The 17,372-nt window shown below is 36.1% G+C and overlaps 2 protein-coding genes across 6 annotated transcripts in view; one reads left to right on the top strand and one right to left on the bottom strand.

Moving 5' to 3' along the window:
- LOC129241774 (bumetanide-sensitive sodium-(potassium)-chloride cotransporter) overlaps window positions 1–14,751 on the top strand; it is a 39,791-nt gene extending 25,040 nt beyond the window's left edge. For 4 of the 5 annotated variants that reach the window (XM_054878278.1, XM_054878276.1, XM_054878279.1 and 1 more), the window contains exons 3-21: window positions 377–562; window positions 625–739; window positions 2,918–3,173; window positions 3,309–3,562; window positions 3,613–3,727; window positions 3,813–3,952; window positions 6,571–6,736; window positions 6,807–6,961; window positions 7,034–7,143; window positions 7,213–7,348; window positions 7,473–7,715; window positions 7,776–8,015; window positions 8,110–8,220; window positions 8,306–8,525; window positions 10,283–10,330; window positions 11,562–11,659; window positions 11,764–11,993; window positions 13,759–13,982; window positions 14,164–14,751. In XM_054878278.1, coding sequence (XP_054734253.1) covers window positions 377–562; window positions 625–739; window positions 2,918–3,173; window positions 3,309–3,562; window positions 3,613–3,727; window positions 3,813–3,952; window positions 6,571–6,736; window positions 6,807–6,961; window positions 7,034–7,143; window positions 7,213–7,348; window positions 7,473–7,715; window positions 7,776–8,015; window positions 8,110–8,220; window positions 8,306–8,525; window positions 10,283–10,330; window positions 11,562–11,659; window positions 11,764–11,993; window positions 13,759–13,982; window positions 14,164–14,408 — 3,292 coding nt within the window. In that variant the 3' untranslated portion in view covers window positions 14,409–14,751. The remainder of the gene's footprint in view (window positions 1–376; window positions 563–624; window positions 740–2,917; window positions 3,174–3,308; window positions 3,563–3,612; window positions 3,728–3,812; window positions 3,953–6,570; window positions 6,737–6,806; window positions 6,962–7,033; window positions 7,144–7,212; window positions 7,349–7,472; window positions 7,716–7,775; window positions 8,016–8,109; window positions 8,221–8,305; window positions 8,526–10,282; window positions 10,331–11,561; window positions 11,660–11,763; window positions 11,994–13,758; window positions 13,983–14,163) is intronic. The other variant, XM_054878280.1, reaches the window with a different exon arrangement.
- A 1,633-nt stretch (window positions 14,752–16,384) lies between these two features.
- Window positions 16,385–17,018, bottom strand: LOC129241775 (uncharacterized). Its single transcript, XM_054878281.1, has 2 exons — window positions 16,724–17,018; window positions 16,385–16,664 (listed from the first exon to the last, which is right to left on the bottom strand). Exons 1-2 carry the CDS (start codon window positions 17,016–17,018, stop codon window positions 16,591–16,593), a joined length of 369 nt encoding a protein of 122 aa, XP_054734256.1. The 3' UTR covers window positions 16,385–16,590.
- Window positions 17,019–17,372: the final 354 nt, after the last annotated feature.

Below are 17,372 nucleotides of genomic sequence, written 5' to 3' on the forward strand. Positions count from 1 at the left end.
CGCCAAATAACGAAACTAACGTGTACCATTATTGTATTTAAATGCTTCAATTGTGGCTGTATTTTCGATACGGGTGCATGACTTGAAATATTCCAAAAACAAAAAAAAAAAAAACAAAAAACAGTTCAAAGCGCTTAGCTCTATAAATTTCACAAATTGATCTTTGAATTGAGTAAAGCAATATCGCGACTTTAAAGGTTCACTTGTGTGCCTAAAAACGCTTTCAACAGAGGAATAAAATGTTGTTGGTTAAATAAGAAAAACTCCAGCTACGGTTCAAAATTTGCCTTATAACTATTGATGCTACTTTTAGCTATAGAAGCCACTTAATTGCTGATAAAATCTTTTTTTTTTATTATTAAATTTAATTAAACAGGCAATCCATCAAAAGCAGCTTTCGTGATAAAGACAAACCTTCACGGTTCAAAGACTTTCAATCACAAACAACCCGATTTCAAGTAGCTCCACCAAATGAGGAGGATTCGGACGACTCCAGCGGCTCTAAGGAAGATCGCGAATTATTGGAAAATGAGTATGACACCAAATATGGAAAAAGTTTTCGGTAAGTCTGCTTGCAAATGCATACTGGCATACTGGCACATTTACATATATGAATTCTTGCAGACACTTCACCCGCGAGGCGTTACCAAGATTGGATAACTATCGAAATATTATGTCCATACAGGCCGCTTATCGTCCCACTCTTGATGAATTGCACAATGCAACCTTGACCGGAAAGGTAATTTGAAATAAATAAATATTTATGTGGATGAAAATCGTATGCATACTTGTGTGTCGTCGTAATTGAATTCTGAAATAGCTGTGTACAGCTTTTAAACTGTCAATTTTCTTCGTGGCATCTTATTGTTTGTGTTTTTAATAAATTGCTGTACTTGGTTTAAAATACATTTCTTACTGTCACCCCTGTAATTCAATTATACTGAAAACACAATCATGTAAATGTGTATGTATGTATGCGGTTGAATAAGAACTGGGGCAATTACTCCCGACACAAAAGCCACTCATAATTTAATTAAGACCAATTTTTAATTGATGCGTCATTTAGTAAATTTCAATGCGCCATTTTGGCCTTTGGGAGACCGTTTTTTACACAGATACATATGTATATTTACACCAACAGACAAGCACACGTACAGTAATGGGCACAACCTAAGCAACTTTTTCTATAGCCCAAAATTGGCCTTCCTCTGTTTCAATTCTATACTATTTGGGTTATACTCGTAGTTTCGCTCACAACATTCAGATGGTGTGGGAAACTTCCTACAGGTTATGTAATACTTAAATAAAAAAGGGACTGTCATGCCAATTTGGTAAATATTTGTTAATTTTGAGCGCAAATTTTACGTGGAATTTTTATAATTTTCTACTGATATCTTTAAGTTTGATATTTATTCTTTTATTCATTTAGTAACTCGAGATATGCAAGGTTTCTTACAGACTACATAAAACGAACAGTAACAATTATACATATGTACCTAATTCGTAATTATTTAAAACATTCATTTATTGATAAAATGAAATTATGTTTCGAGAGCGATAAGTCCTAAGCCAAAGAACTTGATATCTGATTAAACTCGTTCAATGTTTTAATCAAAGGTACTTTCGAGGCATCAACAGTTCTAATCCGCTCTAGGCAGAATAAATCATTACTCCGAAGATTTTTTCGAAGTATGTGAAAATGAATGCGCTCTAAGAGTAAAGTCGAGTCAACTGTCCCCTTTTTAATATCTAAAGCAAAGCAGAGTGAAAGTACACTTCTTCTACTTTGTAACGATTTTCAATTTAGTAATGCACACCTTGTATTGTGTGAAGGAATCGGATCAGTGAAAATGAAAGATTTGAGTGCAAAACGAAGAAATGTCTTTTGAATGTGTTCAAGTCTACTGAGTCTAAAGACGGCAGACTCCAGATTATATCGTTCGAGTGAAGTAAGTAGTGAATTTAAATATGATAATAAATTCAAATGACTAAGAAACTGAAAAGGGGGTTCAAAGATTACTCTTAAATCAATAATTTCATTAAGAGTAATTAGACGGGAATTCTTTATAAAATATGAGGTAGAGATTAAATGCTTAGACTTAGAAAATGGCACCTGAGGACATTTCTTAATATTTGTAATATTGAAGTAGATTCCTATCACACCATGCCACGAACTTATTGAGGTCTGATTGAAGACTGTATGAATCACAAAGAAGTACATTTTTAACAATTTTTAAGTCGTTTGCATATAAAAGAAACTCAGAGACATGGAAGCATTCAAATATGTCATTAATAAGACTTACAAAGAACAAAGGACCCAAAATGTTGCTCTAAAGTACACCGGAAGACACAGTAAATGGGTAAGAAGATACGTCATCGACAACGACAACACATTCACATTTCGACCATATTAATAAGAGAACCTAATCATAGGCAATGGCAACCCTCTGGTATATTTCTGCCATGAAAAAGCTCTTCATAAAAACGCTTTGCCTTTCGGAGTTAGCTTAAAAACAGTAGCACACTTCTTCCTAAGATTTTTAATTCGATTTAATTTAGTGTAAATGAAACTGCTCAACCGAGGCTTGTGAGCATTGATCCTAAGTTCCTTTTAGTCCACGAGAAAGCCACCAGAGTTGTTGGTACGAAAAGTGGCACGCCCTGATTTATTGTGGAGATCCCCCATATGTGGAGATCTAACCAATCAATTTCTGAAATCTACAAGAATAAGTTGCTTAAGTTTTGCATAAATATTTTCCGATAAAATGGAATTTTAGCCATACTAATGTAAAAAACATGCATTTTATTGCACAATACTGTAGGTAAAATAATTGTTTTATATAAATTTTTAAATAAAACCCATGTTAATGTTTGTGATTAACTCCATTTGATGGTTATTCTTGTTTCCTTAAAACAGAGCGCCAGCTTAAGCCGCAATCAGGATCCGGAGGCGGCCAACATGAATGGGGTTTTGAAATTTGGCTGGATTAAGGGAGTATTAGTCCGTTGCTTGCTCAACATTTGGGGCGTAATGCTGTTTTTACGTCTCAGTTGGGTAGTGGGGCAGGCAGGAATCATAGAAGGTTTCATTTTGATTTTAACAACGACTGTCGTTACTTGTGTCACGTCCTTGTCGATGTCAGCGATTAGTACAAATGGTGTTATCAAAGGGGGTAAGTGAAATATTAGAATTGTATGGAAGTGTGAAATGTTTCCAGTTAAGTAAATTCAAAGTTGGCGTATTTTCTATTAATAATTGCATGCTAAATATATGGAGATAAATAAAAAAATTTTATAAATTTTTCCAGGTGGGACGTATTATATGATATCGCGTTCGCTGGGTCCTGAATTTGGTGGGTCTATTGGTATTATATTTTCGTTGGCAAATGCCGTAGCCTGTGCTATGTACGTCGTGGGTTTTTGCGAATCTGTGTTAGATCTGTTGGGCAGTTTCGGCCTCAGTATTATCGACGGTGATGTTCAAGATGTGCGGATAATTGGCTGTATTACTATTTCTATTTTACTTGTTATTGTTGTGGTTGGTATGGAATGGGAGGCGAAGGTAAAATGACTTCACCTGTGTGGAATATATTTCTAATACGTCTTTTTCAGGCGCAAATTGGTTTACTCATTATTTTATTAGTAGCTATAGGAGATTTTATAATCGGTTCAATAATTGGTCCAAAGAGCGAAGAAGAAAAAGCTAAAGGTTTCATTGGCTACAATGGTGAGTGCAAAGAAAACGATGTGAAGCAATTAATATTATATTTTATTTTCATAATATACTTAAGTAACACTTTCTTTTTTTTCAGCGACGATCTTAAAGCAGAATCTTTTTCCGGACTATCGAGTAGAAAATGGAGTGCAACACAATTTTTTCTCAGTTATAGCGATATTCTTCCCCGCTGCCACTGGTATTTTGGCAGGCGCAAATATATCCGGTGATTTAAAGGTATCTAAATTTGGTAATGACTTATACCCTACTAAGCAATTAAGGAGCGAAGACCCGAAATACGATTTTTCCAATCCGTTCTGTCGTTAGCAAACATTTTTTCTAGGTTCCAATATAGTTCAAGTTTCTCCAGCTCGAATTCGAGTTGTCTCGCCTGCTCTCTTGTGGGTTCCACGTGATGGCTCGTCGGGCAATTACATCGGCGTTATGTTTGTCCAATCCAATTCCATTTACGTTTTGGTATTTCAACGTTAATTTTAAGTTTGTCCCGTTGTGGACCACAAATTGTGCTTTGTTATTGTTTTAAGCCAACCGCAAAAGTATTGATTTTACATTAGAATTGAACATTTGTAGCTTCGTGCGCCGGAAAATCACGCGCGAGTTCCACACAGATCCAAGGAATCCAAAGCTTGACATCTTTTCGCAAATCGGTTAACAACATCCCGGACGAGCTGCCACTTTTGACAAAACGCAGCCCAAATGGCAAAAGAGTTCCAAGGTTTCAAGGGTTTGTTGTAGGTAGTAAAGTTTTGGTTGCATTCGCTGATACATAAGTCGGAAGGCTTTGACTTTGCCAACGTTTATTCTAAGCTCAACATTTGTTACATATTTCCAGCCAGCCACCAGATCAATTTTGCTTTTCAAATTAGCAAAAGGACTTAGGAGGCAAATACCATTAGGGTTCTAAATCTAAAAGTATTTTTCTCTTTTTTTAATATTCCTTCAGACATCTTGAAATCATATACACAATCTTCAAATATATTAAAAAATAATAATAATCGGCGCTTACATCCTTTATTGTGTGTTTGGCAGAGCTCGTCCTCCTATTTGTGGTGTGCGCCTTGATGTGTTCCCTCTAATGGAGGGATCTGGGAGCTTGAGCAAATATACAGCACGAAGTCCCTCTTGAACTCCTTAAGTTAAAAAAAGACAACAAATGGTTATATCCTTCAATTGTTTTTTCTTAATCTGATAATAACAAATATATATGATACAAAAATACAATATTCCAGTTTCTTAACGGAAAAATAGTACTGTTATGTGCAAAAACAAAGCACGTGCAAAAACTTGCTGCGACAAAACTAAAGCACAACTCCCTCTTTCTATCCATAGCTGGCAGTTAGTTATTAATGAGAACCGTTAGGATTTAAAATATTATACGTCAAGCATAAGCAAAACATTATCAGTGTTATTGCGTGGTTTTAGCGACATTTATTACATTTTCGAGCTAAAGAAATAAAAAAAACGTTAAAAATGGCCCGAAGCAAGTATAATACGGTATTACGTGAAAAAATTATAGATGAATTTAATGGCGGTGAATCGGTTATCAATATTTCTCGAAAATTCAAGATTCATCACAGCGTAGTTTCTCGCACAATAAGTCGTTTTCGGTCATCCGGCTCCTTTGAAACCAAACATTCAGGTGGTAGGCCCTGAAAAACAACTACTCGTGAGGATAAATTAATTATCCGAAAGGTCCAGAAAGACCCCTTTATATCGGCGAGATCCCTGAGAAGTGAATTATCATTGCCCGTTAGCCTTAGAACCATTCAGCGAAGAACTGTCGAAGGTGGCTTCAAAACGTATAGAAGTGCTAAAAAACCTTTCATTTCAATAAAGAATCGGAGAGCACGACTCGAATTCGCGAAGGCGCATATTAACTGGACCATCAGCAAGTGGCGAACCGTCCTTTTCTCTGATGAATCCAAGTTCAACATCCAAAATTCTGATGGACTGAAGCTTGTACGCAGACCTAAAGGGCAACGTTTAAACCCATGTTACTGTAAAGGTACTGTAAAGCATGGTGGAGGCAGCATAATGGTGTGGGGCTGTTTTTCCGGCAATGGAGTGGGTCCAATTCATAGAATTAATGGCATAATGGACAGATTTGTGTGCAAAGACATTCTCCAGACCATTATGCTGCCCCTACGCTGAGGAGGAAATGCCACTGAGTTGGATATACCAGCAGGACAATGATCCTAAGCATACCGCTAAATGTGTGAAAGAATGGTTTGTTCCCAATAAAATTAAGGTATTGCAGTGGCCTGCACAATCACCCGATCTCAACCCCATAGAGAATCTATGGGAGATTGTAGATCGGAAAATAGAACGCGAAAACTGCAAAAACAAGGACTCCCTGTTTGTTCAGGTAGAACGAGCTTGGGAAAGCATTTCCATAGATGTTTTAAATAATTTGATTGAGTCTATGCCACGAAGATGTGCAGCGGTATTGAAAAACAAGGGCTTCGCTACGAAATATTAGAAGAACCAACTTTTCTTTACAAGTATATACCAATGTGCTTTAGTTTTGTCGCGGCATATTTAATACTACTTTTATGTTTGAATTAATATTTAAGTTTAGAATGAAGTTTATTGTATAATTTTTTTTACACAATAACCAATGTGCCCTCTTCTAAATACAATAAAAAGATTTGCCATTACTATTTGTTGGAAAGTTTATTTTCTGATTGTGGTGGTATGGGAAGTTTCGTGCTTTAGTTTTGTCGTACACTGTACTTGGATATTGACTATAAACCGCGCCTTTCCTCCCGAATTTTCACTCTCAACTAGTTTGAATTGAACGTGAACTTTATTAACTTGAGTATAAATTGCTTTAGGATCCACAAAAATCGATACCAAAAGGTACCCTGCTGGCCATACTAATTTCGACCGCGACATACCTGTTGATGGTTTTCATATGTGGTGCTACTGTAGCTCGCGATGCCACCGGAGATATGTTAGATCTAGTAAACGGCTCATACGCTTTTTTGAATTGCACTTCAGGTAAGTTTGAGTTGTTGTTTGTAAAAATTCGATAGTCATTTTAGTACCAAATATTTATCTCGCCAAAAAGCAAGAAATCCAGATGATTGCCAATACGGTTTGCAAAACTCATTTCAAGTAATTGAGCTGGTGTCCGGCTTTGGGCCATTGATATATGCTGGCTGTTTTGCGGCAACTATTTCTTCAGCATTAGCCAGTTTGGTATCTGCACCGAAAGTATTTCAGGTATGCACACAAGTACAAACTGTAGCAGAAATTCAGAAAAATTGAATAATTTTGAATCTTGCTATGCGACAGGCGCTGTGTAAAGACGAACTCTATCCCAAGATCGTGTGGTTTGCCAAAGGTTATGGCAATAACAATGAGCCAGTTCGTGGATATGTGCTAACGTTTATCATAGCTGTTGCGTGAGTTGCCCTCTGATTCACTTGGACATTAAAAATTCCGGGTGTTATATGAACTTTTTGTCGTTTCAGCTTCATTCTAATTGGAAAACTCAATTTGATCGCGCCGCTTATTTCGAACTTCTTCCTCGCCGCCTATATGCTCATTAACTTCAGTACTTTTCATGCTAGTTTAGCGAAACCTGTGGGCTGGCGGCCAACATTTAAGGTATGTATGTATGTCTGTGTGTAAATTTCATGCAGTTGATACGTTTTGTGGCTATACATAGACATATGTACATTTGTATTTATATGCATCTGTGCCCTTAAGTGATTCGATATTTTGGTTTCAGTATTACAATATGTGGCTCAGTTTGGTGGGCTCGGTACTGTGTGTTGCTGTTATGTTTCTTATCTCGTGGGTGACAGCGCTCATCACCTTTGTAGCAGTGTTGGCTCTATACTTAATTGTGGCGTATCGCAAGCCCGATGTTAACTGGGGCTCGACAACACAAGCACAGACTTACAAAAACGCACTGCTATCAGTGCAGCAGCTAAACAATGTGGAAGAACACGTTAAGAACTATCGGCCACAGGTAAAATTACCATTTGAATGTTCCTAATGCCTTTATGCTGAACTGTTATTTCTATGGAAGATACTGGTTTTATCGGGTTTGCCAAATACACGACCAGTTTTGGTTGACTTTGCCTACATGTTGACGAAGAATCTCTCTTTGCTCGTTTGTGGACATGTGCTTCGTGGTTCAAGCTCTCAACGCTACAGGAATTACTTGCAAGAGCGTGCCACGACTTGGTTTCGCAAACACTGCGTGAAGGGTTTCTATTCTCTCGTAGACGGAGAGGACTTCGAATCAGGTTCCCGTGCTTTAATGCAGGTGGGTAAAACAAGTTTCCACTTCATAAGTGGAACAAAGATGTACTCTCATTAGCATTCTACTGATTGCCTTAAAAATCTTTTTATCTTCGTAGGCTTGCGGAATTGGAAAATTGAAACCGAATATTTTGCTCATGGGCTATAAAAATGACTGGCAGGCATGCGACAAGAAGGATTTGGATCAATATTTTAATGTTATGCACAAGGTGGGAAATTATTGTTTTTTATATTTAATTTTTTTAAGCCTTTTTGGAACATCGTTTAACTAACAAAAGCAAAAATACTTCTCAGGCATTAGATATGTATTTATCGGTGGCTATATTGCGTTTACCCAATGGGCTCGACTGCTCACAGATTTTGGGCGAGGAAAGTAGCGCCGCCAAAAATGTACTTGACATTCCACGCACTCTTCAACCGAATGAGAGTTCCGCCGATTTGATGTCCGCGGATAGAGCTGTACAAAATGGACTAAGTGGAAGTATGGATTCCCTCAGTCGCAACGTATCGCAAGGTAAATTATGATACATACCATACATACAATTATACGTATAAGTTATTTAGTCATACTCGTGCTCGTTTGCCAGTAAGTAAATAATATTAATGCACAAATCGCTTAAATAATTATGAATTAATGAAGCATTTTAGATGAAATTATACAAATGTGCAGTCTCTTCGGCCGAATTAAAAAGTAATGAGTAATGAACGATACTTGCAAGCGTGTAAGATTTTTAGGCCTAGCTTTCCTCAAATGTGCCTCAAACCATGACCAATCAAAGGGGCAGTACTCACAATTTGTGACGCCTTCGAATGAGTTAATGCTATTTGTGAGAAGCTTTCACTTGGTAAAAACGCATTTGAACCCATTTGGTATTGTCTGATGACGTATAGCCGTAATTAGATTTCAACGAGAAAAATATCCAATACTAGAAACACTGAAAATTTGAAAAACCGTGTACTGTACTGTGTTGTATAAATTCAAAAGTGGAAATTGAGTTAAATTAAATACAGTGTACTCTCTTCTAAGCGGACACCTAATGAACTGAAAAATTCTTAAGGATTTGTGATATGACCGAAAAAAGTGTCCGCTTATGGGAGGCACACCGATAATGTAGGTGTGTTAGGTTAAGATTACTATGAATTATCACTTTGGAGCAATTTTTAACTCCGGACTGCTATCAACGGGGTGGTAAAATTTTTTACAATTACACACAAATTACAATTATACACACATAGTGTACTCTGTTCAGCTTGTGAAGAGGAGGATGAGATGGCAGACCACTTCCTGTGCGTCTGCCCCGCCTTCGCTCAAACCAGGTTTGATGTCTTTGGCACTAATGTGTTAAGAAGCGACCACTTTGGCTCCTTGGCACCACAAGATCTACTCAGAAGGGAATCCAAGTGTAGTACAATGGATTAATGTCTGAGTGCTGCACTTGCTAGTTGTGACGACAAAAAAAAAATGCACATATTTATGTATGTAACTCATTGGCCCTTCACGAATGTTTTGAAATCTACTCCCTGATTCTCAACAGAAATCTGATAAAATTTTCTGACTCCTTGCGTCATTTTATCAGCAATATTAGGTTAGGAATAAGAAATCCATTATTTTTGTTTAAATTTTTGTATAAATTTTTGCATAAACGGTTTAAAACTGTTTTATGTTCGCTCTTTCGCCATGAAAAAGCTCCTCATAAAAAATTGCCGTTCAGAGTCGGCTTGAAACTGTAGGTCCCTCCATTTGTGGAACAACATCAAGACGCATACCGGAAATAGGAGGAGGAGCTCGGCCGAACACCCAAAAAGGGTGTACGCGCCAATTATATATATAATATATATTATATATAAAATTAATTAGAAGTATTATTGAATTTTTGAAGCCGTTTTTCTTGAACTTTTGATTTTTTTGAGTTATGACGTCATGGCATTTAGTAATCTCTATATTCAGAAATTAACGGCAACGGTCAGAATACCGATGTTGCATATTAACTAGAAACTCTTGTACATACTTACATACATATATATGTAAATACAATACATAAGCATTATTTTAGTATTTTAGTTGTATTTTTATTTTTTTATGTGATCATTTTAATGTTTTAATTAATTTTTTTTCTGCATGCTTGCACTAATTTTATGAATGCCTTTGTACCTGATGCACCCCGATGCACTGTAAAATGGTTACACTGATTATAATAACATATGTATACATACATGTGCGTATGTGCGTATGTGCACCTAAATGCACTGCATTGTGCGGCTCAATTTTAGATGCCGGAGACTTGTCAAGCACAGGGAATGGTTTGAAGCAATTAAAATGTAAGTGACATATTAAAATTACTTAATATAGAAAAATGCATATACATATAATATTTATGATTATATAGCTTTAAATAATAAAATAAAAAATATTATTCTTGTAAATATGCTCGTAAATGCGTATTGTTACATGTAAGCTCATACATATTGATGTGTGTGCGTACTTGAAATATATTTACTTATAAAGTTCGGACAGACTGCACAGAATACCCGCCGTACATTTTAGAATTATCACAACTGAACATCTTTCAAAATACATACAAGCTTGGACAAAACCATACACATCCTAAATTTGTTTGGGCTTCGCCTATTGATTTGTGAGATTTAAAAAATCAGAGGCGCAGTGCTGCTATAGAAACTCTTCAAAATGTGTATTCTCATAAATCACCGTATTTCTTTTCTATATGCCGCAAATGCGCATTTTTTTATTTGCTACTAAAATTTCCGTTGTAGAGAAGGGGAGCGTGATTATTGGGCGACAATGTCCTTTTTCTTAAGGAGGTTGAAACCAAAATGTCAGAAACATTTTCAAAGGTGCCGTCACACCAGCGGTATGTGGGGCATGCTCCCACAAACACTACAACATACAACCTCCTCGGCTGATTTCTATGCCTGTTGGCACAATAGGCGGGCGTATAGTGACTTGATGCCATCGATAGTAGCCACTCCTCCCACTGCATTCTAAAGCGGTTGTGGAGGAAATGAAACATCAGAAAATGTGCAATAACCTGATACTTACAAGCTATTGTCTTATTCGATATTGTAGTGAATTATTGACTCAAGCGCCTGTATCTGCCGTTGGTCTGTCTAAAAAAATTCATCTGCACTGCCACGTGTTCTGCGGTCTCAACTGTATTTATACACATGCCCCTATCTATCTTGACACCTCGGTTACTCGAAGCGATCGCCACGTAACACTCTGCAATACTTTTTCGCCGCCGCTGCTGTCGTAAGAGTTGAGCCAAGGCACGATAGTCGAGCAGTCCAAATTCGGCGTACACTACTTCTAGCATCTTTATTGTACTATTTAAACCAATTTTTTTAAGTCGAAGCTTAATGATCTCTGGCACCCGACGTTTTCGAGATCTATGCTTGTAACTTCTCATATTATCTTGGGAAAGAACAAACATTCTTAACCGAACAGCTGAATTATATACTTACAGATCCCATAGATTTATACAAATGTATTTAACATTGCGTGACTAAAAATGTTTACTATTTTATACATCAGCCTCCAGCACCAGCGATTTATCATTTATGGCAGGATCCCAGGTTAAAGAGGTATCTGGTTTACCCGATCCAGTTGATCCAAAATCCGCTCAACTGTTGGTAAGTATGGATGCTCCTTATAAATGTAGATTCAATATTTTCAATTTGCAATGCTTTATTTGTATATACAGAGGGTTAATTTAGAATTTTTCTTGAACTTACAGACAAATTCTTTGCGTAAATCGAAGCAGAAACATAACGACCCCGCTTCTTTGTATAAGGGTCCGGGAGGTGCTGAATTACCAAAAGAAATATTGATGGAACTGACCCAATTCACACGAAAACGCGGTCATGCAATTATTGATGTTTGGTGGTTGTACGACGACGGAGGTCTAACTCTGCTTCTGCCTTACATAATTAGCACCCGACGAACCTGGCAATCGTGCAAATTGAGGTAAAGTCAATTGGCAAACATATTTACATTCATGCTAAGGCCATTTATGCGTAAATACTACGAGTATTCATGTAATTTCATGAAACATCAAATTATAGAGCGGTCGTTATTCGTATGAGCCATTCCTTGGTAACTCGACTTGGAATAAGACAATTTTTTTAAAAGCATTGAACTCTTTCTATGATTATAAAAATCTACGTAACTAAACACTTAGATATGGTAATCTACTTACTATATTCGATGAAAGGATGAATGGTCTGCCAAACAAAAAATCCAAAATGGATATTCGATATAAAGTGTAGTAACTCTGAGTCATATAATAGCAAATGGTTATATTTAAAATAGAAATTGAACCTTTGAAAGAGAAATGTATTTAAACATTCCAAATGAATGTGCCGGTTGCTGATTAATTTGTTAAAAAAATAGGTATAAAAACAGCAAATCGTTTTTCTAACTTTTTAATAATTGAATCATTTAATGTGACTTTGCAAAATTTGTTATGAAAACCTAAAAAAGGGATAAATGAAATAATTTTCCATATTTATGTACAAAATTAGTTGTTTGTTGATATAGTTAGTTAATTCTTATGTTCTTTATTTTAATAATATAATTATATACACTTATACAAAGGGGGCTTATAAGTAGTAGAGCGAACGGTTATAACATTTATATTTTGTCAGTCGAAATAGCTTAAAAGATATATATGATGCCACATTTTTCTTTATTTTTAATAAAATAATTCAGGTTCAAAAGTCTTATTATAAAATGCAAAAAAAATACTACAACGCAGTATGCACAAAATTTTATTACCTCAACTCAAAAGCGTACTTATGAAAATTCATTTCCCTATATTTGAGACAGGAGGACAAATATGATATTTATCAAAGCTCCGTGATCACAGCCGAATCCAACGCTTTTTCACCAAAATTTCAATAAATTGGGCAGATACCTATCAGGTGTTAGAGGTTTTCATGGACACCCAAGTTAGAAACTGTAGAGGCGGTAGAAAATATATTCTTAAAAGGTCACGTATTTAGTTTAAGAAGACTTCCTCTTGCACGAAAAATTAAGCTAATAGCGTGGACCGAAAAATCATCACTAAAAGTTAGCTTATATGTATGATAATTCGTATGATTCTGATTTAACGGCAAGTCCAGAAAAGACGAAAGTTTTATATTCTTACGATTGTCTAAAATCGAAGGTATGAACACTGACAAGTACTCCGAATTAAGAGCACTGAGAGGTTCCATTTTTAACATTAGTGAGATATCACTCCACTTTTTACCCAATGAGCGCCGAGGTGTACAGTCTCCTCAGCAAGCCTGCGCGGAAGCAGAATAAGACACCGCAAGACGCAGTACCTACTTATGTGCTCGGGGTGTATGTAGATATTGCGGAAGCAAAACTCTTTCGATATAAATCATATATTTCGGAGTATTTTGCGGTAAATAAATTAATTTTTTAATAAAAAACGTAGAAGTCTCTCAACTGAATTGTAAAACATAATCGACCTTGAGCACGCACCATAAATTTTTAGTTTATTTGGAATGCAGATTCGAGGATTATTAATATTATATATCTAAGCCAAGTTGCATTGATAGCGGGTTTAGAACCAGCAAACTTCAGATTTAAGTTTTCGTATGAAAGATTTTGTATGTAAGCAGCACGCCCAGATATTTATATTCGTTAATCTAAAATTCGTATGAACGAAGTTTCGATTTAGAAAGTTTTCATTGTAATTAATACATATTTGCATTTATTGCAGAGTATACGCTCTGGCAAATAAAAAGGCTGAACTGGAGTTTGAACAACGATCAATGGCAAGTTTACTATCTAAGTTCCGCATCGATTACTCAGATTTGACGTTAATTCCCGACATAACGAAAAAACCTCAAGAAACGTCAACAACTTTCTTTAATGAACTTATCAAGGACTTTGTGAGTAGCGATAGAGATAATGGAGCCCCAAATGCAATGCCCGAAGATGAAGGTAAATAAATTCGTTTTGATTGACGCTATTTGAACTTGATAATTCGAAAGCAAAAGAAAATGATGGAACTGAAAGAACATATGTATTTGATTTTTTTTATGATTGCATTTGAATACATATATATTAAAATTAAAATTAAATTTCATTAAAATAATATTCTTTCTCTAAAACTATTTTCCAGCCTTTATAAGCGAAGATGATCTGATGGCGGTACAGGACAAAACCAATCGTTATTTACGTCTTCGCGAGTATTTACACGAGCAATCAATGAAATCCGATCTGGTCGTAATGACTTTACCGATGCCTCGCAAGAACATTGTTTCAGCACCGTTATATATGGCGTGGCTTGAGAGTTTAAGCCGAGATATGCCACCATTCCTGTTTGTGCGCGGCAACCAGACAAGTGTTTTGACATTTTACTCTTAAAAATTGCACCCAATACACGTTCACATATGTACGTGTATGCATGTGTGTATATACATACATATATCCAGCATCATTGGACAATATTGTGTGTATCTATAATAAAAAAACCAATTGGTTACCTTTCATTGATTGTTTTTTCGTTTACAACTCCATATTTATTTGATTTAGTTAATTTAAAAATAGCACATAATTTGATAATTTGAAGCTTTGTTAGTGTAAAGATGAAATTAATTATAATATATTAATTATTCCAATGTATAAATGAAATGTGTAATGAAATAAAATTTTGTCAATAAACGGAGTAAAATTAAAAAAAAAAACAACTACAAAGTACAACAACAAATATTTGCTTTAATTTAATAAGTAGCAAAGGTAGCAATGAAAGGCCAATGGCACAAATACCAATAACCATCACTTTGTTATGTCAGCGTATTTGTGCACAACGGCGTTATAATTTTTTCGCATAAAGGTTGTAAATGTATATACATAGATGTATTTCTAGACCGAAATACTCAGAATGATGAGAGCAGTCCATTTGGTAATTTCTCTTCGTCCACCCGTGCGCAGGATAAGTTAAGTTGCAATTGTTGTAGAACGCACGATAGCTCGAGCAAAAATTAATACATTTCAATGGAACTTGGTACATACATATATAAAGGGTGCTTAAATTTCAGGGGCCGATGTTGAATGTGAACCACACCTAAACGTCAACGACACCGTTGGACTTCCTTCTTTGGGGTTATTTGAAAGAAAAGGTGTACGTCGATAAGCCAGCAACAATTCATGAGCTAAAGGGTGAGATAATTCGGCACATTAACGGCATAGAACCTCAATTAGCGTCATCGAAAATTTGGACCATTGGATGGAGGAGTGCCGCCGAGCCCGCGGCGGCCATTTGGCCGATATTTTGTTCCAAACGTAATTGAGCCATACCAATATTATCATAATAGAGAGAAATGAAAACAATTTCCTAAAATAATTGTATTTTATTCAAAATCAACACCGGCCCTTGAAACTTAACCACCCTTTAGATAAGGAGCTATTTGCATTTGGTGGTCTTTGGAGGTGTGCCGCCGAGGCCGCGAAGCAAATTTACATAAATTTGGTACAAGTGATGAATCCAAGAAAGTAAATACGAAGGAAGTAAAATTTTGAAAAACGGGCGGTGCCACTCAGTAGTTGGTTATTCGTTGAATCTGAAATATTTTCTAAAAACGATGTATTTTAAAAGAAAATTACAACTTTATAAAGAAAGTGCCAAAAATTCACCTGAAATGCAATGTCACGCAAAACACAAGCCGGAAATCCAGTTAGATTTTGACGCTCGACGTTGAATTTCGGTTAGGCTCATACGAATTGCACGCGCTGAAGGAAATTTTAACATAATTGCCGGCGTGCCTGAATATTAGGTTAAGCTTTTAGAAGTGGTTATCTCTGCAAAGTCAGTACATACATACATAGTATGTACCAAAATATATACATATGTATGTACAAATGTATATAACACCGCGTTACACATATTCTGTCCTATGAACCAAATATACTTTTTCGGAAAGGGGATAAAAAATAAAAATAACGTGTATCGGCGATTTTCATGTACACGTCACAATTTTTTTTTTTTGTATTTTATAACTTTAAACGAGCAATTCTTGTATGCATATCTGTATAGCCACACGATCTCAGGATTAGCTTAACGGATCTGAATGAAATTGGGCACACAGATAGTGTATCATATTTCTAGACTTTTCACATAGGTGTTGCCACTGACAATTTTTTCAAATTGTTGCCACCTGTTCGAAATTAAAAAAAAAAATTGCATGAGATATGCCGATGTGGGTATCAAAAGAAAGGTATTTCACTCCGCATTACAATACAGATATAAAACCCCACATTTTTTTATTAATTTTATTATATTAAAATTAAAAATTGTTACATTAAACATTTTAATGCTTTTAAAGAAACTTAGACCTTTTATTTTTGCGTTTGTAAGCATTTGTGTCAGTATCGCGACAAATAGACCAACAGTATTCGCCAAGCATATGCGTAATGTCTTGTCCTTTAAAGCGCTTTTCAATAGCCGCAATGTCCTGATGGAACCTTTCGCCATGTTCATCGCTACAAGCTCCTTAATCACCAGGGAAACAATCTAAATGATTGTGAAGGAAATGGATCTTTAGCGACATTAATATGCCCATTTCGCCATATGCAATTCATAACTCGCAACTATTTTTTTTATCTGCGGACCACTGAAAACACCTTAAATTATACACATCATTAAAAAAATAAAGTTACTAAAAGCCTTCGTAAAAAAATACCTGCATGAATCTTTGCGCCGCTCAGTTTCGGAAAAATATTGCGCAAACTTGCAATCGCCTCGCCCTCACGATCCAGTTTTTTAACAAAATTTGATACAACACCGAGCGTAATGTGTAGTGATGGCAAAATGATTTGAGATGGCTGCACTAATGGTAGATTTTCTATACTTTCTACGCCTACTTTGTAGCAAGTTCGCGGCTTCCACTTAAATTCAGTGTACTGCTGATCTCTTTTGCGACCTTCCCATGTACACAAAAAGCACTGGTGGGTTGGAAATCCACGCTTAACACCCATGAGTAATCCGACCACTTTTAGATCACAGCATATTTTCCAATTATGCTCTTGGTAGTTTATCAGCTGTAATATTAATTCCATGCCTTCGTATGTTTCTTTGAGGTTGGTGGCATATGCGATCGGGACAGCTGGATGTTTGTTACCGATATGAAGCAGCACTACTTTAAGGCTGTTGACCGATGCACCAATTTTTTCAAACATCGAATCAATATCACAACAATAAGCCAGGCTTTTTTCCCGATCTTCGTGCAATTTAAAAAATGCGTCATATGGAATACTGCTACGTCGATCACGAGCGGCTGTTATTTTAAGATCAGCCGCCACTATATTCCACTGCTTAAAGCGTGATGCAAA

Source organism: Anastrepha obliqua, chromosome 3 (genome assembly GCF_027943255.1).
Source record: "Anastrepha obliqua isolate idAnaObli1 chromosome 3, idAnaObli1_1.0, whole genome shotgun sequence".
Taxonomy (NCBI): Eukaryota; Metazoa; Arthropoda; class Insecta; order Diptera; family Tephritidae; genus Anastrepha; species Anastrepha obliqua.